Source organism: Oryctolagus cuniculus, chromosome 3, assembly GCF_051225735.1.
Source record: "Oryctolagus cuniculus isolate XC-2025 breed Fujian yellow rabbit chromosome 3, ASM5122573v1, whole genome shotgun sequence".
In the NCBI taxonomy this organism is placed as follows: Eukaryota; Metazoa; Chordata; class Mammalia; order Lagomorpha; family Leporidae; genus Oryctolagus; species Oryctolagus cuniculus.
Genome location: NC_142869.1, coordinates 79,279,683 through 79,305,332, shown reverse-complemented (window position 1 = coordinate 79,305,332; position 25,650 = coordinate 79,279,683). Strand labels below are relative to the sequence as shown.

Here is a 25,650-nt window from a genome sequence, read left to right as displayed (position 1 = left end):
TTGTTGTCAAATGTGTTTTTATTTGATATTACAAGAATTTTTTATACATTGATTCCTTTTTTAAAATATGAAGAAGGGACCCTCGCTGTGGCATAGCAGGTAAAGCCACTGCCTGCCCAAATGGGCACCGCTTTGAGACCAAGGTGTTCCACTTCCGGTCCAGCTCTCTGCCGTGGCCCGGGAGTGCAGTGGAGGATGGCCCAGGTGCTTGGACCCTGCACCCACATGGGAGATCGGGAAGAAGCTCCTGGATCTCGCTTTCAGATTGGCGCAATGCGGCCATCTGGGGAGTGAACCAGTGGATGGAAGACCTCTCTCTCTCTCTCTCTCTCTCTGCCTCTCCTCTCTCTGTTTAACTGTGACTTTCAAGTAAAATATATAAATCTTTTAAAAAATTAAGAAAAACTATTTCTACAGCATTTATTATGATCTTTATCATTCATTTACCTTCCCTTTCAGATTAATCTAGTAAATTCCTTTTTCAATGTGTATAATTTGTTATTACCACAGTGAATTTCCCTGGGTCCTAATAAAGTAGTAAACATTTGAAGAAAAGACACCATGCCATGTTTAGAGCAGAAAGAAATTAGCACATCATTTGCATTCCATAGCATCAGGCAAGCCACTTCATCTCTATGGAACTCAGTCTCCACACGAGGGAAATGAAGCAACTGAAAAGAATTTTCAGGGTTCCTTCATCCTAGATGTACGTGAGAATCACCTCTGGAAACTTAAAAAATACTGATGTCTAGGATCCACCCTAAAATATTCTGATTGATTTTGTCTATGTTAGCCCATTTTTTTAAAAAAGGAATGCTAACAGCACCTCATGTGATTCTAATCAACAACCTAGATGAGAAACAGTGACTTAGATAGTCTCAAAAGTTCTTATCAACAATTGACAATCTTCTACAGGTATGATCGGATTGTTTAATGTATTTTTTCCTACAAAATTCTAAAGCTATAAATATATCCCACATGGCTTTCTTTTTTTTTTTTTTTTTTTTACAGGCAGAGTGGACAGTGAGAGAGAGAGACAGAGAGAAAGGTCTTCCTTTTGCCGTTGGTTCACCCCCCCCCCCCCAAATGGCCACTACGGCTGGCGCGCTGCAGCCAGCACACCGCTCTGATCCGATGACAGGAGCCAGGTGCTTCTCCTGGTCTCCCATGGGGTGCAGGGCCCAAGTACTTGGGCCATCCTCCACTGCACTCCTGGGCCGCAGCAGAGGGCTGGACTGGAAGAAGAGCAACCGGGACAGATTCCGGTGCCCCGACCGGGACTAGAACCTGGTGTGCCGGCGCCGCAAGGCGGAGGATTAGCCTAGTGAGCTGCGGCGCCGGCCTTCCCACATGCCTTTTTAAAAAAGGTTAATTTATTTATTTGAGAGGCAGAGTTACAGAGAGAGGGAGAGACAGAGAGAAACGTCTTCCATCTGCTGAATCACACCCTAAAAAGGCCACAACAGCTGATGCTGTGCCAAAGCTGGGAACCAGGACTTCTTCCAGGTCTCCCACTCGGGTGCAGGGCCCAAGCACTTGGGCCATCTTCCACTGCTTTCCCAGGCACATTAGCAGAGAGTTGGATTGGAAGAGGAGCAGCTAGGACTGGAACCAGCATTCACATGGGATGCCAGCACCCCAGGTAGAAGATAAACCCATTATGCCACAGCCCAGCCCTTTTACATGCTTTTAATGTCAGGAATTTGTTAGCTGCCACAAATTTAGTGTTAGCTATTATTATGGACAACTGAGAAAGTATCTACTTTTACAAACATTTCACTAACATTTTACACAGTACAGAAGAGCATGTCTACCCAAAGGATATTTTATTTTTATTGATGAATAGTTCATAATGCTGTTCTAAGGGCTTTGTGTGTATTAGTCCAGCAGCTAGAGTATTAGCACATTGTACTTATTAGAAATGCCAGGCACAGAGATACTTACATGTCTAGGGTCACACAGCAAGTAAGTGGCAAAAGTAGAGTTTGATCCTGGGCATTTGGCTTTTGAGGCCAAATCCTGAATTCTCGATTACAATTAGAGCTAATAATTTTCTGCATGTTTAAGTACGTACACTATCTGTGCAATTTTTAAGAAATTTCAATTTTGTTGCTGGAAAGGTCATTAACGATGTTTCCTACCTTTTTTGCCTAACAGATTGATGAGCTGGAGGGAGGCTGACTTGAGTACTCAACCTTGTGTTGGAAGAAATAAACTTGGTTTCTAGCTGAACCAATCCTAGTACATCTGGTTGTTCTAGGAAGTGAAAGGTGTGGGGATCTCCAGGGCTGAATCACCCACCTGTCTTCAGTTGTTGGGATGATATCAAAGCAGCATAGAAATGTTTATGCGATCACTTGTGCTCCAGATGGCTGTCTAATTCAACGGGTGTGCCAAACTGACATGAAGCAGCATGTCAAGAGGAGGGCAGTACAGAGGCACTCGCTTACTGAAAAGGATCACTCTATTATTGTGATTTATAAGATGACCCTTGTAAATTGTGCTGAGGCTCTCATTTTCCAGTAGTTCCTCACATACAGTAGACATTTTGCAACCACTGTTGGAAGCATGAACACTGATTAAGACTACAGCAGAAACTCCAGGAAAGCAGGACTGTTTGTGTTTCTCTTGTCTTCTCACCACTAGCATGGTTTTTGGGGACAGAAACTGGGAGATGGGAGTGGGAACCCTCAGAGAACAGATCAAGTGAATAATGTCTACTGCAAAACAGGAAAAGAATGGCAATAAAAAGAATTTTTAGAAGTTGTGTTTACTTAGTTAAGCTAAGCTTAAATATTGACAGCTTTTAAAGCTGTCGGAAAAAAAACAAACTTGGAGGGCCTATGCCCTCCAATCATTTCCCAATTCTCAGCAAAGCAACTCAACATACCATGTGTTTTCGAGTCTTGTTGAAGACATTTTTTTAAATATATACAATCAATCAATCTTGTATCTAACACACTTATTAAGCACCAACTTAATCCTGGTTAGACTCTGGGAGGCTAAACATGAAAACAATAATTTCTCCTTCAAATCAGTTTAGTACAGGAACTTTAAGAAGCAAATCTGAATTTCAACATAGGAGATTTACCTAAATCCTTGAAACTTCAAATTTACAATAAAGTTAAAAAGGTGCATGAACAAAATTCAACTTATTCATATCAAAACAGTTCATTATTATTTATAAAGCTTCTTCATAATGTATCATTTGAAACTGTGAGAATAAAATTTGCTATGGTGTTCATTTTCATGGGTAAAGTCAAAGTAACACACATAGTAAAAAGCAAATCCATATGTTCCCATTCTAAAACTTCGTGGTTTCCCATCACATTTTGCCACTATAATATAATCATTCATTTTTGACTTCACATCAATACAAATTCTTCAAACTAGGTTGCTTCCTTCCATTGTCCACCATAGCTTATTTTTGGAGCTGATAATACTTGTTAAATGATACATGTAAAATTATTCCAGACTCTCACATGGACAGTATTGCTCCTCAGAGAGCCCCAAATACACAGCTCTTCAGGCTCCTGTGAAATGTGAATCCAGAGAGGGTCTGGGGTGCTTTGGTCTTAACTATTACACCAAAGTTTCTTTGTATCTCCTTTATGTCAAATCCTTTTGCATCACTGCTAGCTGCCTCCAAGCATGCCAGAATCAAGAACTTGGATAAAATCTAGCTGGCAGAAATTCAATCCAGGCAAGACAAAAGTGATGCTGATAGGCAGAAGTATTTAGAGTAAATAAGGAGAAGTGCTGTTTCACTGGCAGTCGGGACATCATCCCCACCAAACACAAACAGCTTTGTGGTGTTACTGGACTCTGTTGCTTCTGGACTTCCTAACAGCTACTGTGGCTGGAAATACCATCTTCCATCTCCAGCTGGCTTGAAGGCTGCACACTTTCTTCCAAATTAAGATTTTGCCACAGTGATGTACACATTTGTCATATCCAGCTGGACTACTATAATGCGTTCTAGTTGGTTCTCAATACACAAAATGACATAAACGCCACAGACAACAGTGTAATTTACTTGTTGGAAAACTAGCCATCAAAATCAGATGTATGTTTTGGTCTCTGGATAGGTTCTGTGTCTGTCAAGTCTGCGAGGGGCCATTAACTTTAGTCATGAAAGACCAACTCATGTCATAGAGTATAGCCAATCTATCTGATGCCCAGACTTTATACTAAAGATATAAACAATTGTTGCATCAAAAGACCAAAGGGAAAGATGTCAAACTCATAACATGGTACACAGCTTTTGGCTTTTAGATTCAAGTTCATTTGCCTACATGCTTTCAAACCAATTTTTTTTTTACTTACAAACCTGAATAAGTCAGATTAAAATAGGAAGGCATTTATATATTTCACAACATTTTCACTCTTTGAGAAACAGTGAACATTTTTCTGTGCAAAGTACTTAGTTACAATGCTACCTTTAAAAGATATACTATTCTTTCACTAATATGAAAAAGTCAACTAGCAATATGTTTTCCCAATGAATTATGTGTAAATTTTTAGTCCCAAAGAATGCTGAAACTTTGATTGGAGAAAAAAAGGGGGGCAGGTGTTAGGATGAGTGGTTAAGACACCATTTGATATGCTCACATCCTGTATTGGAATGCCTGGGTTTGAGCCTGCACTCTGCTTCCCATCCAGCTTCCTGTCAATGTACAGTCAATGAGGCAGCAAGGGAGGGTTCAAGTATTTGGGTCTCTGCCACCCATGTGGGAGACTTAGCCTGAATTCCAGGATTCTGACTTAAGCTTGGCCTTGTTCCAACTGTTGCCAGCATTTGGCAAATGAATCAGTGGATGAGGGCTCTCTCTTTCTGCATCATTTTCTGATGCTCTTTCAAATAAAAATAAGTACATAAGTAAATAAATAAAATTTTAAAAATGAGGAAAAATACATGTATGTGTATGTAATTTCCTCACTTGGTCCAAGACTAAATGTAAACTAGTACAACCATTACTGAAGACAGTATGAAGATTCATCAGAAATCTGAAAATAGATCTACCATATGACCCAGCCATTCGACTCCTAGGAATTTACCCAGTGGAGATTAAATCAACATATGAAAGAGTTATCTGTACTTAGTTCAGATATGGAATCAACCCAGATGTCCATCAGTTGAAGACTAGATAAAGAAACTGTGATATATATATGGAGTACTACTATGAAGTACTATTCAGACATAAAAAGAATGAAATTTTGTGTTTTCAAACAGAATGGATACAACTGGAGACCATTAGGCTTAGTGAAATAAACTAGTTCCCAAAAGACAAATATGTTTTCCCCCTGAATTATGGTAACTAATATGATATAAAAATGTAATATAAAATCAGTTGACATTTTGAGATTTGGTTATTTATAGCCTGTGTCTATACTCCTGAGGAACAGTGTTTTTTTTTTTTTTTTTTTTTTTTTTTTTTTCTGAATTCTTTACTTAGTTGAGGGTTAAGCTTGTGATTATAAAGTCATTACAAAGTTTAAAAGAAAAACAAGGAAGAGAAAGAAGGGTGGAAATAAGAGAAGGAGAGTGGGGAGGGAAGTATCATTATGTTCTTAAAACTGTATGTGAAAAACATGACATTTTCCCCTTTACATAAATAAAAAATAAAATATTAAAAAAACACTAAATAGCATAGTGTAAAACATACAGCTGATACTGTTTCCAGTATCTGACCTCTTTTTCTTTTTTAAAAAAGATTTATTTATTCATTTCAAAGGCAGAGTGAAAGAGAGATTTTTCAGCTGCTGGTTTACCCCCTAAATGACTGCAACCGCCAATTCTGGGCCAGGCCAAAGCCAGCAGCCAAGAACTCCATCCTGGTCTCCTCCTTGGGTGGCAGAAGCCCAGGTACTAATGCCATCATCTTTTGCTTTCCCAGGTAAGTTGGCAGGGAGCTGGATTAAAAGTGGAGCAGCTGGAACTTGAACCGGCGCTCTAATACAGGATGTTGACATCTTAAGTAGAGGCTTAAGTCCCTGTGACCTTTTAATAAAAAAGTCAGTCCCTCTCACCTTTTTATTCCTAAAGGGCCAAATAATAACTACTTTAGATTTGGAAGCCTAACAGGTTCTTTCCAAACCCACAGGAGTAAAGAGTCATGGTCAGTATGTATACATGAGTATGACTGTGCTCAATAAAACTTCACTAACACCAAATGCTGAAAATTCAAAAATCTAAAGATCATCTCTAGCTTGTAGGCCTGCAAACAGCTAGTAACAGCCTGAGTTCAGCCCATGAGCCATAATTTGCTGACCTTTGTTCTGTGGAACTACATTAGATAAGACACAACATTCAACACTTTAGGACCTGATGGTCTTAGCTCTACATTGTTCTTCCTGGAAGACCTTGAGCGATTTTTTTATTACCTGCCTCAGTTTTCTCATCTGTAAAACAGAGTTAGCAACATTAGGATCTACATGAACTGTGATAATATAGGTCAAAAACTGTAGTCATTGCACATAGTTAAGTGTTCAATAAACATCACCTATTAGTATACATCATCACTAAAGCTATTTATTTAATTTCAGTGAAAGGATAGAGTATTAACACATCTGTGTTTAATTTTTCAAAATCATACATTGACTAGAAATTCTCTCTTCCAAGAAGAGAATCAAATTGGCCGAAAGATGTCAAAAGCCAATTGCAATGGGGCAGATGTACAAGCAATGCCTGCTCTGCCAATCACCTAAAATCCCAGGTCCATCTGGAATACCACCTACCCGATTTCTGTCTTCAGTGGTCAACAGGTCCTCCTCCACGCATTTATCTAAGACATCTCGAACTAGAAGGCTGTCTACCAGCGTGGGCTGCAGGAGGTTCAGCAGTTGGAAGCATTCATCATGAGTGTTCTCGAATGATGGCGAGGGCAGGTCGGCGAGCTCAGGATTCAGGTAGCGGGCTGCTAAACGGCTGCCAGCGCTCTTCAGGGCCTCCACAAACTCGCGAGCCCAGCCCTGGGGCCAGATCTGCTTCTCCAAGGTGCTCAGGAGCAGTTCAACTGCTTGCACATTCCCAGAAGTGTCGGCTGTCCTGTGGATCTGTTCCCTCACATCTGCAGGCAGAAAGGTCAGGTGGTCCAGGACAGGCTCCACCTGGATGTACATTTTCACTCTGGCCCGGAAGCATGAGAGGAGATAGAGGAACTTCTTGTCTGCGGAATAACCATTCGACATCTTCAGTCCTTGGAAAAGGGAGAGGATTCCCTCCACGGAAAGGTGAACAGGTGAGGTAACTGCGCCTCTGTCAGCTGCCCTGCGGAAGCAGGCTCAGTCTGCAGCGTTGTTCCAAACGACGGCGAAGAAGTCGCGGGCAAGGCCCCTAGGCCAGCGCCCAGAACCCAGTCGCACCTGGACAGCCTGGCAGGTGGGCAGGTGGGCAGGTGGGCGGAGCCTGGGCGGCTGCTGCGGAGAGTTCGGGGCCGAGGGCGAGGACGAGGCTCCCTTGGACTCTGCGCGGCGCGCGGGGTCCCGGGCGAGGCCTCTACACCCTGGGAGAGAGCTGTCTTGAGTCCTGCCTTCCGCAGGCGGCTTTTCTAATCGGTGAGATACTGGTTTCTGTTTCGATTCTCTTCCCGGGACGTCGCCTAAGCCGTCCCCCCAGAGAAGTTGGTGTGATCGGGGAGGAGCCACCTTTAAGTCGGCCGGGTGAAGACATTCCTTTGATGAGAGGAAACAAGAAAAGGAATTCTCCCCGGAACCAAGTGAGACAAGCGGCACTCCCGCCGTGCTCCCCGGGCCGGTGTTTTGTCTTCCAGGCAGCGTTCCGCTTCAGCCGTCACACCCCTTTGTCAGCTAAAATTTGAGGGCAGAGCAACTTGTGATTTCGGACTTTCCGAAAGAGAAGTGAAGAGAAAATGCTCCTTAACATGAGCGGGAAGCAATGTCCCTGCCGGCGCGCTGACAGGGAGAGATGAAGCCAAGAACACACCAGTCCATAGTCCTGGGACCCTAGTACCCCAGGAAGAAGTCACCCCTGTGGCCTTCCTAATATAAACCTGACCTCCTGTGGCGTCCCAAGAACTAGCTTATTCCCCAGGGACTTTGGGGGTTGGCTATGAGAAAGTAAGTGCTGATAGGCAGTTAACTTTTCTGCCTCGTGCTTAAATGGCTGGTGTTTAAAGAGCTCTATCCTGGGACTGGCTTTAACCAATTCAGTCCAGGAGGAAGTCCAGAGAGAAAAGGTTGGTGTTTCCCAGCTGTAACTTCCTCATATTCTTTAATAGGCAACTTTCTTTTAATAAAACAAACAAACAAAAATCTCCACAATTTTATTTTTGATTTAGCTGCCATTCTTTTCTTGGATTCAAGACAGCAAGTTTTGGCTGAAGCAGCTAGCAACTTAATTAGCAACTAATGTACCAACTTGTGGTAAACATCAACATTTGTTTATGTCAGGAGAGAGTGAGAGAGAGAAAAAAAAGGAACCCACACTGTAAAATACCAGCTTGGTTTCAGTGCAGCAGCCCCGTAATTGTGTCTTTCTAAACTAAGGAGGTATCCTGTGGCTATTGATGGTGGTGTGCACACAGTAATTAGAACCTCACCGCCAGAATTGTATGGGTGGGGAGCATCATTTTGGGTCTCAAGAACGTATTGAGGAAAAGGAATCTGTTAGCAAAGTGCATTCAGTGAGCCTGGCTGTGTGGGGGAAGGTTGGTGACTCTGGACTAGGTAAGAGAAATACAGAGTCCCAGTGTTGACATGGGGGCGGACAAAATATCCACACTAGCGCTTTGTAGCATGTTGTCTTATTTTATTCTCTCTCTTGCAAGGAACATATTTACAGCAACCAGTAAAATAATGTGCAGCTAGGAGGCTATTGACGATTTCTTCCTGGAATAGGAGTTTTATTTTGGTTGACTGTAGCAGATGATCTGTCAGAATTCCCTGTGAAAGTTTCTGAACTGAGTGGAACCTGGATCCTACAGGTAGACCAGATTTGTAATGTTCTTTTGTGCTTCTTCTTTTTTTAAACATTTGTTTTATTTATTTGAAAAGCTGAGTGACAGGGACAGAAGGAGAAAGACATCTTCCATCTGCTGGGTCACTCCCCAAATGGTTGCAAAGGCTGGGGCTGGGCCAGACTGAAGCCAGGAATCTGGCACTCCATCCAAGTCACCCATGTAGGTAGCAGAGGCCCATCTTCTGCTGTTTTCCCAGGCCCATTAACGGGGAGCTGGATCAGAAGCAGAGAAGTGTGGAGTTGACCTGGTACTCCAGTATGGGACTGCAGGCAGCGGCTTGATCTGCTTTGACAATACACAGTCCACTACTGTTCCTTTTCTGTTTCTTCATAGAACTCTAGTAATTTGAATAATTGATCTTATACTCAAGCAGCAAAGAATCAAATTAAATGTTTCTACAGAAGTATTCAAATTATTAATTTTTATTATTGGGGCTACAGAAATAATTTTTATGTTATTGTGAAAATGTATCCTTCACTACCCCAGGTGTCTGTGAGTTTCATTCAGCTTGTTAAAGTACAAACTCAACAACCAAAACAACCAACCAACACAAAACCACTTCCCTGGCATCTAACCTCTGTTTTTTGGTTTCAGATACTGGTGAATGAGAAAAAATTGCTGATTAAGTATGGGGAAACAGTTTCACTTACTTGGTATGCAGAATTGCTGTGTTGGGGGAAAAAAGCTGAAAAGTAGATATTTAATAAGTGTTTTATATTCAGAGTTTATCATTCATTTAATCATTTAAAAAATATAAGTACGAACTACTTTCCATATGATCAACCCTGTTCTAGATGCAGTTAATGAAATGAACAAAGACCCTACTTTTATGTAGTTAACATTCCAATGAGAGTGGGAAGACATAAATAATAACCTGAAAGAATATCAGATAAACTTAAGTGGATGAGGTCAGGAAGAATGCTATGAAGATATGGTAAGCCAGATACAAGTGCACACTACAGTTTCACTGTGTGATTTTCCATGTAAACATCTGAGCCTAACCCTCACTGCTAGCGTTGCATGCTGTCTATCAGTAACAATTTATATTTACTCTCAACTAAGCGTCATCCTGCACCCGTAAGAGGCTGTGAGGAGAAATGGAAAAGCATCCGCCACAATCTTGTTAGACCCCTTTCAAAGAAGGGAGGTGAAGCAAGCAGAAGCCAAGCCTCAATTGCTCAAAACATACCCTTTGCTTCATCTATATTTCTGCATGCTAATTTATTTCCTGCTTTTCCTTTGAATGGATGTTTTCAAGTCAAGTTTCTTCTAATAACTTTCACTTTCATCTTCTTCATGGCTTTCTCAGGGTAAGTATCAGTTTTCTTTCTCCTTTGAGGTGAGGAATCCTGCTGATCAACATCTTTGCCATTTTTCTAGCCCTGACAGTTTTTTTTTTTTTAACCCAGAGTAACATTTCAGTCTCCATTATCTTTAAGAATCACCCTTTTGTTGTCTATATACTAATTCAGAAATGATGCATAACAAGTTCTCATTGTTTTCTAGCTTTTCATTTGAATTTCCTACATTGAATAAGTAACTCATAGCTGCCACTACAATTTAATGGCCAATAATACATATAGCAGATTTATTTATTTTTTGAAAATCAGACAGAGAGAGGAGAGGCAGAGAGAGAGAGAGAGAAAGAGAGGTCTTCCATCCTCTGGCTCTCCCCAATCCTCAGGCTTACTCCACAATGGCTGGAGCTGCGCCGCTTCTGAAGCCAGAAGCTAGGAGCTTCCTCTGGGTCTCCCACACAGGTGCAGGGGCCCAAAGACTTGGGCCACCTTCTACTGCTTTCCCAGGCCATAGCATAGAGATGGATCTGGAGTGGAGCAGCCAGATCTTGAACTCGGCTAGAACTGGCACCCATATGGGATGCTGGTGCTTCAGGCCAGGGCGTTAACCCACTGTGCCACAGAGCCGGCCCCAGTAATGTCTTTTAAAAAGAAAATGGGGCCAGCGCCGCGGCTCACTGGACTGATCCTCTGCCTTGCGGCGCTGGCACACCAGGTTATAGTCCTGGTCGGGGTGCCAGATTCTGTCCCGGTTGCCCCTCTTCCAGGCCAGCTCTCTGCTGTGGCCAGGGAATGCAGTGGAGGATGGCCCAAGTGCTTGGGCCCTGCACCCCATGGGAGACCAGGAGAAGCACCTGGCTCCTGGCTTCGGATCAGCCCGGTGCGCCGGCCGTGGCGGCCATTGGAGGGTGAACCAACTGCAAAGGAAGACCTTTCTCTCTGTCTCTTTCTCTCTGTCCACTCTGCCTGTCAAAAATTAAAAAAGAAAGAAAGAAAGAAAGAAAAAAAGAAAGAAAGAAAGAAAGAAAGAAAGAAAGAAAGAAAGAAAGAAAATGGTAATAAATTTAGTTTAATGAGAGCCCTAGAATTATAATTCTGTTCTTTGTTTACTAAATTGTATCAACAAAGACCTTATTTTGTGTAATATAAAGTGTTAGATGCTCAAAACCCAGCAGTCTAGAGTTGAGGGAAAGCATAGCCTCTGAGTTCCCATCTCAGCCCTATCCCTTAGCTACTGTATTGTGATTAGGAAAGTTACCTCAAATGCATCAGTGTAAAATGAGATGATGTCAGTATAATATCCTAAGATTGTAAGATGGAATGTAAGCTTCTTACCACCAGGCCTGCAATGCTTATGTCCTACAAAGTGACTGCAACCCAGAGTCATAAAAACAATGACTGAGAGATGGTATCAGTCCTCAAGCAATGCACAATTTATAAAGGAAATACTTTAGTATGTACTTACTCTCTATAATAACTAGTATTTAGTCAAGTTCCCTTTCTGCAAGAAATCAATAGACTAATTTAGCAGGAAAAGTATTAGGATATTATCACAGCTTGACATTTGAAAAACATTATTAGGCCCAAAATAGAAAAATAAATTAAAATTAAATCTACTTGATTTTGATACTCATTTCCCAAATATTTACAACAATTCCATTAAAATTTTGGTTCTGGATTCAAGAAGGTCTTATAGAGAAGCCCAATATTTGCCTCATCTTTCTCTAAGAAAACCCAAACAAGGTAGGTGAGTAGCCAAGGAAGAGACCTGAGGCAGTAGAACAGTGAGAACACAGCAGGATGCTGATAACAGGTGTGGCATCATAGAGAAAGAGAAAAAGGAGCAAAGCCAGCCAGGCCCACAGCCCAGGGCATTCCTTGTTGCAGGGGAAAAGGGGAGCAGGAGAGCATATGGAAGTGTACTAACAAAAGATCACTGTAGAAATTAAGAGTGGGAATATGAGAGGGAGTGGGGGGGTAGGGTAGGGGGGAAGTGCCCCTATGTTCCTATAACGGTATAAAGGAAATATGTGAAACTTGTATAACTTAAATAAAATATATTAAAAAAAGAAAAATAAACAAATATATTAACGATCACATATAACAACATAAAAAGCAAAAGATCATATAGATCATAGATTTGGCAATAAAACAAGTTTCAACAGATGTAAAAAAAAAAAAAGTGAAATCATGTCATCTATCTTTTTTGTCCACAATGGAAGAAAGGTGGAAATTAACAGCAAAGAAACTTTAGAATTATATGATTAAATGAAGACTTGACAACATGCTTCTGAATAAACAGTGGGTCATAGAGAAGATCAAAAAGGAAATAGAAAAGTTTACTTGAAAACAATGAAAATGGAAACGCAGCATGTCAAAATTTATGGGAGGGGCGTGCACAGTGGCGGTGGTGTAGCAGGTGAGGCCACTGCCTGCAGTGCCAGCATTCCATATGGCACTGGTTCTGCCCCGGCTGCTCCACTTCTGATCGAGCTCTCTGCTGTGGCCTGGGAAAGCTTTGGAAGATGGCCCAAGCCCTTGTGCCCTTGCACCCCTGTGAGAGACCCAGAAGATGCTCCTGGCTCCTGGCTTTGGATCGGCACAGCTCCAGCTGTTGCAGCCAAGTGGGGAGTGAACCAGTGGATGGAAGACTCCTCTCTCTGCCTCTTCTTTTATCCCTGTGTAACTCTGACTTTCAAGTAAATAAGTAAATCTTAAAAAAAAAAAAAAACTTATAGGATACAGAAAAAGCAGTGTTACAAGGAAAATGATATCAGTGTCTTCATAAAAAATGGAAAAGTATCAATTAAATAATGATGCAGCTCAAGGATCCAGAAAAACAAGAACAAACTAAGCCCCAAATCAGTAGAATGAAAGAAATAACAAAAGCTAGAGAAGAAATAAACAAAATGACAAATTTAAAAACAATACAAAAGATTGATGAAATGAAGAGCTCTTTTGTTCAAAAAATAAACAGAATTCATAAACCATTAGCCAGACTAACCTAGAAATAAAAACTCAAATCAATAAAATCAGAGTTGAAAAGGGAGATATTACAACTGATATCAGAAAAACACAAAGGCTCATTAGAACTATTATGAACAACTATATGCTGAGAAATTAAAAAATGTAGAAGAAATGAATACATTTCTGGAGATATATAATTTACCAAAATTGAGGCATGAAGACATAGAAAACCTCAATAAACTAATAACCAAGGTTAAGGTAGAATCACTACTAAAGAGTCTCCCAGCAAAAAAAAGCCTGGGACTAGATGGCTTCACTGCTGGATTCTACCAAGTTTTTTTAAAATTTTGATTTTAATTAGTTATGTAACAGATTCAATGTGATTTGCAGATATAAGTCTTTTTTAAAAGATTTATTTATTTTATTTGAAAGTCAGAGTTACACAGAGGAGAGACAGAGAGAGAGAGAGAGAGAGAGAGAGAGCTTCCATCTGATGGTTCACTCCCCAATTGGCTGCTACGGCCAGAGCTGTGTCGATCCTAAGCCAGGAGCCAGGAGCTTCCTCTGGGTCCCCCACACAGAAGCAGGGACCCAAGGACTTGGGCCATCCTCCACTACTTTCCCAGGCCACAGCAGAGAGCTGGATCGGAAGTGGAGCAGTCGGGCCTCGAACTGGCGCCCATATGGGAATCTGGTGCATCAGGCCAGGGTGTTAACCCACCTCGCCACAGCACCGGTCCCTGCAGATATAATTTTAAGAACATAGTCATATTCCCTTCCTTCCTATCTACCCCTCACACCTTCTCACCCTCATTCCTTTAAGGAATAACTAACACCAATTCTTCTCAAACTATTCCAAATAATTGAAAGGAAAGGGACCCTTCCAAACTTGTTCTGTGAATCCAATATTACCTTAATTCTAAAACCAGTTAAAGATACAACAAAAAAGAAGATATGCAAATCAATATCCCTGATGAATGCAGATGCAAAAATTCTCAATAAAATACTAGCAACTTGAATCAAACAGCACACCAAAGAGATCAAACCCTAACCAAGTAGGATTTGTTCCAGGGCTGCAGGGGTGGTTCAACATACATGAATCAATAAATGTGGTACATCAGATCAACAAAATGAAGGATACAAATTGTATTATTATCTTGAAGAACTAAAAATGGATCCACCACATGACTCAGCTATCCTACTTCTGGAAATGTACCCAAAGGAAGTGAGGTCAGCATATGACAGAGATATCTGCACTCCCACATTTATAGGAATTCAAAATAGCAAAGATGTGTAATCAACCTAGGTGTCTATCAACTGATGAGTGCATAAAGAAAATGTGGTATATAACTGTATACAATGTAATATTAGTCAGCCATAAAAAGAATGAAATCCTGACATTTGCAACAAACTGGATGGAACTGGGACTCATTATGCTAATTGAAATAAGCTGAGCACAGAAAGACAAATATCACATGTTTTCTCTTCCATGTGGAAGCTGTAAAAATTGTGAAACTGTAATATTACTTGGTATATAAATAGTTACAAATATTTTCACTGAATTATACCATCTACATGACAATGTTCCCTTCATTCCTCACTTTATTATCATTGTGATCACATACCACATTATGTGATATTAATATCTGTGTTTTCAAGAAAAAGCAGCATATATGTACACGCAAAAATAAAATTCTGATTTCTAAACATCCCCTTTTCAAATGATTACTCCATGATATAAGTTCTTTGAAAAGTAATTCCATGCACATGACTTTTTAAAAACATTACAATTTACCTCAAAGGCATAAATTGTACTTCTTTTACTTTATTTTAAAGTAAATGCTTACGAGCAACTACAGACATATGTAATAAGATTACCACTGTCTTTACCCTGAAAACATGGCTACATTTTGGTGGTAGACACTTTGGGTTAGATGTCCAAGCCCATGGCCATCATGATTGAAAGGTGTCTGTTCTAATCACTTGCTAGTCACCCCATACAAATTGTTAGACATTTTTATTCTATACCTGCTCATGTTATAACTGACAATGTCTTGGAGCACAGGTAGGAGGGCTATAGAATAAGTTATTGAAATCAAATGTTGAGATAAGTTGAAGAAAAATTTCCAATGTCTAAATCACAAAATGGTTAAATTAAGATTTAAAAAAATAAAAAAAAATCACAATCACAAAAATCTTTTTCATTGTTATTGCATTAGGTTTTATAAATTACTTTTAAAATCTTCTATATAATTCTTTACTTTTAGTTTTTGCTTGCATTTTATGATATTAAAATTTTATATGTGAAGATTTTCTAAATAAATGCATATACGTTTATTGGGGTTTACATTCATTTTTTTTTAAGATTTATTTATTTTACTTGAAAGTTAGAGTTACACAGAGAGAGGAGAGGCAGAGAGAGAGAGAAGTCTTCCATCTGATGGTTCACTCCCCAGTTGGCTACAACGGCCAGAGCTGCGCTGATCCAAAGCCAGGAGCAGGAGCTTCCTCTGAGTCTTCCCACGTGGATGCAGGGGCCCAAGGATTTAGGCCATCTTCCACTGCCTTCCCAGGCCGTAGCAGAGAGCTGGATCAGAAATGGAGCAGCTGGGACTCTAACCTGTACCCTTATGGCTTTACCCTCTATGTTTATATTTTTAAAAGATCTATTTACTTATCTGAAAGGCAGAGTTACAAAGAGGCAGAGGCAGACAGAGAGAAGTCTTTTATCTGCTGGTTCACTCCCCAAATGGCTACAATGGCCAGAGCTAGGCCAGTCCAAAGCCAGGAGATAGGAGCTTCCTTGGGGTCTCCCATGCGGGTGCAGGAGCCCGCTATCTTCTACTGTTTTTCCAGGCCATAGCAGAGAGCTGGATCGGAAATGGAGCAGCCAGGACTTTAACTGGTGCCTGTTTTGGCTGCCAGCACTGCAGGTGTTGTCTTTAGTGGTACCCCACAGTGCCAGCTCCCATGTTCATATATTTTAATGTTAGGGGCCAAACAACATCCTGATTGGTAATAGTAAAGCAATGGTATAGGTAATGAAGCCATTTTATTTGAATATTAAAATAAAAAGATAACTCAGAGAATGTTAGAAAATTTATTTTCCAATTGCTGTAACTTCATGAATATACATACTAACATGGAAGAGTATACTTAATGGAAACTACCAAAGCATGGCACTAACCATTGCATTAGAATCTCCAAAAGTTGTACTCATGAAATTTATATTTATTAAATAAAGGCTTTCTATAAAAATAATTCCATGAGATAAGCCCTAGTATTATGACATTGTATAGATGAAGAAGCTGAAAAAGAGACTGGTAATCTTCCCAGAGTCACATAATAAACCAAGAACCTAGACCTTCCCCCCAAAAAAAGAGAATCTCCATGACTGGAATTTTAGTTTCAATTGTTTTTCCTTTCAATTCCAACTTACAATTCCACTCTCCAACCAGAGATAAGAAGTAGGGATAGGAGTCTCTGGCAGTCTAGGGCTGACTGAGGATACAGTTGGTGTTCATTTTTGGTTGCAGCTCTGTTTTGTAAAGTTGTCATGTACACTGAACTAGTGACTGCTGAAACTCTATTCCTAGGGGAAATATGGGTGGGATCATGTTCTTCTGAGGCTCTGGTCAAATTTTTGCCAGTGGAAATGTATAATCTTATTTTGGGTGCAATTCTGTTTAAAGATATTTTATTTAAGATATCTTCCTTGTATTGCTGACTCATTAACATTGAATTTGCCACCAGCAGCACTATAACTTATTCTTGAGTAAAGCTTATTTACCACACTTATTGTGTCTGTAAGCCACATCATAGCTTTCGTGTGCTTAGGAACATTAGATAGCACTTTAGCTAGCATTAAGCTTAGGGCCCATTGAAAACAATGAAATCACCAATCGAAGCACAAAAATGTGAAATTCTGGGACTAGACATATTACCAAAAGGACATTTGTTTATTCTGTGAGACCTGAAATAGGAAGGTGAAGCACTGCGTTCCTGGACTGCCATTGGAAACGTGCTTCCGGTGATTCAAACGTTTAGTTGCTGTGTATATGTTGGCACATGACTATAAAAGTGATGCAAGTATTGATGTGAGGATTACAAGTACATTTTTAGCAAGTAACTAAATCCATAAATACAAAATCCAGGTATAGATGAGTATCAATTATGTTATGGTTTGAATGTTTGTGGCCCCTCTAAAATTCATGTTGAAATTTAATCCCAAATGAAACCAGAATTGTGAGACAATGAATTTTTCATTTTTTAAACTACCCAGTCCCAGATATTTTGTTATAACAGCAGGAGCAGACTGAGGCCAACAGTATACATAGTTTCTTGGTCTATCTAAGAGAATTTGGAAAACTGGATTGTGTTTTGTAAACATATTACTGAATTAATCGTAGTTCAGTTGGCTAAAACTGTGACTTAAATGAACACACAGGGACAGGTCTGGTGGCACAGCAGGTTAAGTTGCCACTTGGGACACTTGCATCCCATTTTGGAGTTCCTGGTTCAAGTCCTGGTTACTCTGCTTCCAATCCAGTTTCCTGCTAATGTACATCCTTGGAAACAATGGATGATGCCCGAGTACTTGCACCTTCCACCCATGTGGGAAACCTGGATAGAGTTTCAGGCTCCTGGCTTATCCTGTCCCAGCCCAAGCTATTGTAGGCCTTTGGGAGAATGAATGAGTCCATAGAAGATCTCTCCCCGCCCCCAACCCCCAGTCAATAGGTCTGTCAAAAAATAACAAAAAGCATTTAAAAGCCAAATGGATGCACATTTTTAGCAATTTATTAAGAGCTGTGCTGTAGTTTGCAACATTTATTTGCCTAATCCACTGTGCTGTGCATTGTCACATATCTGCGTATGTATTAATCAGCTTTCAGCTTTTCATCACTATAACCAAAGACATGAAATAGGTTACTTATAAGGAGATATATTTACCCCATAGTTTTGGAGGCTGAAATTCCAAATGGCATGGTACAGGCTCTGACATGGCCCCTCTGGAAGAAATCACATCTCGGAACCAGGAAGCCATTATGGAATTGAGGGGAAGGAGGGAGACGGAGAAAGGAAGTTGGAGGCGGATGTGGACAGAGAGGGGTGGGGGAAGGCTCATGATTTTATAGCCACCCTTTTGACGCCTCCTAAGGTGTCGCATGAGACCTAACCTATCCCTTTTGAGGGCAAGGCCCCCAATAACCCAAGAATTCCCACTATGCTCCGTCTCTTAAAGGTTTGGCCAACTTCAAAAACAGCCACATTCCTGTGCTGTGGTGCAGGAGCTTAATTCTCTGCCTGTGGTGTCGGCATCCCATATGGGCATGGGTTCGAGTCCTGGCTGCTCCTCTTCCAATCTAGCTCTCTGCTAAGCCCTGGGAAAGCAGTAGAAGATGGCCCAAGTCCTTGGACCCCTGCACCTGCATGGGAGACATGAAGGAAGCTCCTGACTTAGGACTGGCACAGCTCTGGCCGCTATGGAACTGTATATATATATATATATATATACACATATATACATGTATATATATAGAATATACATAATAATACATATATAATATATGTATACATATATATATGGGAATCTAAGAGGGCTTTAATGGGGCAATATGAGTTGCTTTTGCCCATCATTTTCTAGTAGAATCAAATATTAGAAAAACCGGACAGTCTTTGGAATCTGTACACCATTTTGTTGAAGAAGAAAAAGGGACTTCAGTTATATATTTTTTCCAAGATTATTTGAAAGACAGAGTTACAGAGAGAGGTAGAGACAGAGAGAGAGAGGTCTTCCATCCTCTGGTTCACTCCCCAGATGGCTGCAATGGCTGGAGCTGCGTCCATCTGAAGCCAGGAGCCAGGAGCTTTTTCCGGGTATCCCACGTGGGTGCAGGGGCCCAAGGACTTGGGCCATCTTCTATTGCTTTCCCAGGGCATAGCAGAGAGCTGGATCAGAAGAGGAGAACCAGGAATAGAATTAGCACCCATATGGGATGCCGGTGCTTCAGGCCAGAGCTTGAACCAGCTGTGCCATAGTGCCAGCCCCAAGGGACTTCAGGTGTATTAAAATGATACTGCTAGGAATAAAAGAATAAATGAGTAAAGTCATTAAATGAATTAAAAGCTTATTTATTTATTGAGGTCACAGATTATACATTTTATAATGTAAAATTATATTGAAGATTTTTTTTTTTTTTGACAGGCAGAGTTAGACAGTGAGAGAGAGAGAGAGACAGAGAGAAAGGTCTACCTTCCATTGATTCACCCTACAAACGGCCATGACGGCGCCGATCCGAAGCCAGGAGCCAGGTGGGCCATCCTCCACTGCCTTCCCGGGCCACAGCAGAGAGCTGGACTGGAAGAGGAGCAACTGGGACAGAACCGGTGCCCCATCCGGGACTAGAACCCAGGGTACCGGCACCGCAGGCAGAGGATTAGCCTAGTGAGGTGCGGTGCCGGCCATGTTGCAGCTTTAAAAAAATATTTCCTGATTACTGCTAAATGAATTCAATTTTCCCTCCTCTGAATTCCTTATTAATGGTTTGTGAGTTGTGTTTCTTTGTGTATTTATGTTGTTATAGATTCAACAGCTGAATCAGAGTTTATATAGCCCTTTTTAATGCTCAAAATTCATTAAAATTTTTGAAACTTATCCAGCACAGATGAATTTTACTTCATTCATCCTTTCTCAAATGCAGTAAAAACCTCAAAGGGACACGTTTATTCCAGGTGGGATATTGTTCTCTTTTTATGTATACAGTGCTGCAAATTATTTTATCGCTCCAAAAGATTATTTAAAAATACTTCACAATAAGGGCCTGTGCTGTGGTATAGCGGGTAAAGCTGCCATCTGCAGTTCTGGCAACCCTTATGGGCATTGGTTCAAGTCCTAGCTGCTCTCCTTCGGATCCAGCTCTCTACTATGGTCTGGGAAAGCAGTGGAAGATGACCCAAGTGCTTGGGCCCCTGCACCTGCATGGGATACCCAGAAAAAGTTCCTGGCTCCTGGCTTCAGATACTCCCAACTCCATCCACTGGGGCCATTTGGGGAATAAACCAGTAGATGGAAGATATATATATATATACATATATATGTGTATATATATATATATATATCTGCCTCTGTAACTCTGCCTTGCAAATAAATAAATGTATCTTTAAAAAATGCTTCACAATAAAGAATTTATGATTTTAATAGACAGACAAAAGTAAATAAAGCAGCATGCATAAATTGTGAATACTCTGTAATATTTATTTCAAAAATTCTTTATTCATGTCAGGATCTGACTGAGTATGTACTCTTCAGTGTGCTCCATTCACTTCTTTGGGAATTAAGAACATTAACGTTTGCCAGTTGTTAAACCTCCACACTGAACTATAGAGATAACCTGAAACTTATCTGGTCAAAGGAATTCTCTAGCCTGACCAAAGTTCTTGCATAAGGCCAAGTACTGACTAAGGCTCAGTAGGTTCCCAGGAACCTCAATAACAAGCTGTCTTTGGAGGAACTGTAACCCATACTGCAGTGTAACCCAGACCAAATCCTAGACAATCCCATATCCATGCCATTCTCAGAAAGGTAGTAAGAGAGAAAGCTTTCCCTGGCTTCCCCCCCAAGGCTTCTCTTTACTTCTACCCTCAGATAATATTTCCTCTGCTGCCACCTTGTGGGATTTTAAGGATATCACTTAAGCAAAGTTATAGCTATGTACAATTATACATCTTGACAGGATGGCCTTCTGTATTTGCCAAAGATAAGATAAAACAATGGACATAATTTAGTTTAAATTTAAAGTATTATGTTTTACAGAAGCAGGGATAGTACCTGCACTGCTAATACTCTACCCAATCTTGGACAAAAGGCAATTTTATTTATTTTTTAAAGATTTATTTTATTTATTTGAAAGACAGAGTTACACAGAGAGTGATAGAGACAGAGAGAGAGAGAGAGAGGTCTTCATCCACTGGTTCACTCCCCAGATGGCCGCAACGGCCGGAGCTGCGCCGATCTGAAGCCAGGAGCCAGGAGCTTCCTCCGGGTCTCCCAGGTGGGTGCAGGGGCCCAAAGACTTGTGCCATCCTCTACTGCTTTCCCAGGCCATAACAGAGAACCGGATCGAAGTGGAGCTGCCAAGACATGTACCAGCGCCAATTTGGGATGCCAGCACATCAGGCAAGGGCGTTAACCCTCTGTGCCACAGTGCCAGCTCCAAAAGGCAATTTTAAATTAAACTGCTAACTGCTCAGGGCATACACAACTTCTACAGAGTCAGAAGGTCGGACTATAAACACCTGTACGTCAGGTACAAGATGAGGTTATAGAATCCAATTATAGAAATAGTTTTTATGACTGTGCACTTTTATATTTCCCTTATGTGATCGCACAACATTCTGGGCTTACCTTTAGCCATAACACATACCTGGTGTGTTGCAATTGTATGTTTACTTATCTGCTGTTCCTGGTAAGCTGTGAGCTCCACAAAGACAGGCAACAATTTGCCGTTCTTTTTGACTCCTCTGTAGGTTGTCTGCAGTGGGAGCATAGAGCATGGCACATAGGAGGTACTCAACAAACCTTTGGTGAATGAATGGGTATTGAATGCCTTCCATACACACGGTGGTCTATGGAAAATAATGTCTATATCTATTCTTTCCTGTGGCTTTCTTTAGTTTACCATATTTAATCTTCACAACTCTGTGTGAGTCTATGATTGGGCCTGTGGTTTTCTCTTACTCAGCATTCATTCTGTCCTTGGTAAAACCACTTCCAAATTTTCTTCTGGGGGAATAATCCCTTTCCCCATTCTCAAAATGTCTGGCTGGGATTGACCTCTTTCTTGCTATAGGATTGGGGCCTGATTATTTCATACTAATCAGCATACCTGGATTTGGACAATAATCCAGAAAGACAGAATCCCAAATGCCATAATCCCAAATGTTGAAATCCTAAAAGAACAAAATATCTAAAGTTTAAAATCTCCAAAAAATAATTCTGGAATAAAAGTCTTCAATTTTTTAAAAAAATATATTTACACAAAAAGGGATTTATTTGAAAAACATACATAAGCACTTAATAGGGCAGTGTTGAAAATAAAATAAGTAATAATAACACACATTTTTGCTAGCATAAACACTCAGGTGTAGTCATGGCAATCACATGTATATTCATAAATAAATAGCTCAACGGTGAAATGTATGAAGACATATCCTTGTGTGTGTAAATGTGTGCTCCTAGCCTTTATAACTGCAGTCATCTGTCATAGCTTGACAGCCAAGTTAAGTCTGGATTCGAAACACAGTCACTGCTGCCTATGCAGTCACCCAAAGAGCAAAGACCTTGAAACATTTTATCTTTCACAAATGTAGATACATGAGAAGAGTATCTCTCCATTTGTTAAAGGAGTTTCAGTGTGTGTGTGTGTGTATGTGTGTGTGTGTTTTGACAGGCAGAGTGGACAGTGAGAGAGAGAGACTGAGAGAAAGGTCTTCCTTTGCTGTTGGTTCACCCTCCAACGGCCACTGTGGCCAGCACCCTGAGGCCAGCCCACCATGCTGATCCGAAGGCAGGAGCCAGGTGTTTTTCCTGGTCTCCCATGGGGTGCAGGGTCCAAGCACTTGGGCCATCCTCCACTGCACTCCCAGGCCATAGCAGCGAGCTGGACTGGAAGAGGGGCAACCAGGACAGAATCCGGCACCCTGACCGGGACTAGAACCCCGGGGTGCTGGGGTGCCGGCACTGCAGGCGGAGGATTAGCCTATTGAGCCTGGGTGCCGGCCAAGTGTTTTCATTTATATGCACAATGCTTACACAAAAAGGCAATGTGCTTATAATGAACTTGGTAGAATCAAATTTCCAAAATAATGTATGAAGTGAATAAGACCTCTCTGAAGATGTTATATAATATATGTCCCCAATATTATTGAAATGTTGCAGAGATGAACTAAATAGCACAGCGAATTGTAAAAAATAATGTTGGTGATTTAAAATAATGGAAAAAATTTTAAAAAATGACATATGAAAAAGTATTTTATAGGGATAGATTATGGGCATTGCATAGAGATAGTCCATAAGAATTGGTTGGTTTTTATCCTAATATTTAATTGTATTTTGGAGTCTTAGAAACAGATGAATAACTGCTGCTTTTCTTTCAGGGTATAGTTTTCCTTGGAGAATACATTCACGGTCATCTACCTGGTGCTATTCTGTTTTAAAATTTTCTTTTCTTTTCTTTCTTTCTTTTTTTTTTTTTTTTTTTTTTTTTGACAGGCAGAGTGGACAGTGAGAGAGAGAGAGACAGAGAGAAAGGTCTTCCTTTTGCCGTTGGTTCACCCTCCAATGGCCGGCGCAGCCGGCGCGCTGTGGCCAGCGCATTGCGGCCGGCGCATCGCGCTGATCCGAAGCCAGGAACCAGGTGCTTCTCCTGGTCTCCCATGCGGGTGCAGGGCCCAAGCAGATGGGCCATCCTCCACTGCACTCCTGGGCCATAGCAGAGAGCTGGCCTGGAAGAGGGGCAACCGGGAAAGAATCCGGCGCCCCGATCGGGACTAGAACCCGGTGTACTGGCACCGCAAGGCGGAGGATTAGCTGTTTTAAATGATTCAATGTACATTGATATGAGAATTTCCTATTAAATTTTACCATCTTTTGTGTTCTGCTTCTATGCTGTCCAGTGTATGGAGAAATCCATTTTACATGCACTCATATGAAGACCATAAATTTGGTGGAAATAACACTGATGATCCCACGGCAATATTGGTGCATATATCTTCTTACCCTCTCATGCACAAGATTATTTTTGAACCAGTCAGTATCTTCTCTGGCTTCTTCAGCCAAATATTCCTTAAACGTTCCTGGAATTTCTCCAGCTGGAAGGAATGTCCATAAATCTAAATGTGTTGTTACTGTAAGGCGTGGCCAAATCCTTTCCTAGAATTCATCTTTCAACCCTCTTACATAGTGTTACTCCAACCCCACCCCTTCACTCCAACCCCCAACCATACCATGGGAGTTTCTGTCTTCAGTGTTCAAGATTTCAATGTTTGGGATTTTATCATTGGGGATTAAATATTTTGGGATTATGATAAGTGCGAATCATACCCTAGCTACAGTGATTACATGAGGGATAAGCATGTAACCCAATTAGAACCAGAGAGGTGAAAGTAGAAATTTCCTGTAGCTAGTTGTGATTTTGTACTATTGTTGAGTCAAGAATTGGGAGATGGTCTTCTATGCTCTAATGATAGAGGTGGAAAGAAACGGAGAGATTTATGTCCTTGGAGAAAGCACTGATACACCAGATGAAGTATATCTGAAGCCAGCTCTGGATTTTGAATAAAATGAGCCAACAAATCTCCTTGCTTTAGATAAATGAAGTTGGATTTCCTGCCACAACAAGAAGAAGAGTAATATCTTCTTTTGCAGAGGAGGCACTCAGATTCAGAGAAGTTGCACTATCTTGCCAATGTCACACAGCCAAAAGATGAACATGGAACAAATTGTTGTCTATAATCCTTGTCTATACCCCTGTGGCACAGTGATATATCTATTTTTACTTGTAGAGTTCTGTGTTTAGAGGAGTATTAAGCCTATGATCATAAGTTAAATTGAAAATATGTTATTGCAATATATTAAAAGAAAAGAAAGGAAACAAATGCAGGAGGAGGGATGGATGGAAGGAGGGAGAGAGGAAAGTATCGTTGTATTATTGGAATTGTATCTGTGAAATTAATGAGATCTGTTGTCCATATTTAATAAATAAAAAGTAACAAAATTAAAAATAAATAAATAAATAAAAATATTGCACAGTTCCTTCAAGATTTAGCATGGGATTGGGAGCCATGATGGTGGATGATTAAGACACTGATGACCAACTCCCCACAGAAACACCAATGTGAAAAGATATACACATACCAAGTAATCTTTTCAAGAGCTATGGAAACCAGGGGAGAGACCGAAGTGCCTCTTCTTGTTATGATCATAAGAAAAATTACATTTAAGAAAGCAAGAAGAAAAGAGTTGACTGCATTACCCTTTCCCAGTTTCAAGGAGCACAGCATGGAGAGTTGCCTCCCTCTTGGGAGAGGGAGAGTGAGCTGAATCCTGGTGCCAGACCCACCACAAAAATAAATAAATGAATAAATAAATAAGTAAATAACATAACATAAAAAAAAAATTTAAACTGAGTTCCCCTGCTGCAGCAGGTGGATACCTGATGAGTGGATTTTTGGAATTTCCTCAGCCAGGTAGTTCCTACGACCCATCTCCCAGCTGCCTGAAGGAAGTAAAACTCCAGCTGCATGGTGAGGCCAGGAGAGGAAGTTAAGGACTAAACCTTGGAGTTCAGAGATGGATCTACCATGCTGAGACCAGTAATCTGGGCAAGCACAAACCTCTAGCC

General features: G+C 40.8%; 1 protein-coding gene across 1 annotated transcript in view; it reads right to left on the bottom strand.

Annotated features, from left to right (window-relative positions):
- The window catches only part of IFIH1 (interferon induced with helicase C domain 1), a 57,267-nt gene extending 49,228 nt beyond the window's left edge, over positions 1 to 8,039 (bottom strand). Inside the window, exon 1 of the mRNA XM_002712221.6 lies at positions 6,739 to 8,039. Coding sequence (XP_002712267.3) covers positions 6,739 to 7,191 — 453 coding nt within the window. The 5' untranslated portion in view covers positions 7,192 to 8,039. The remainder of the gene's footprint in view (positions 1 to 6,738) is intronic.
- Positions 8,040 to 25,650: the final 17,611 nt, after the last annotated feature.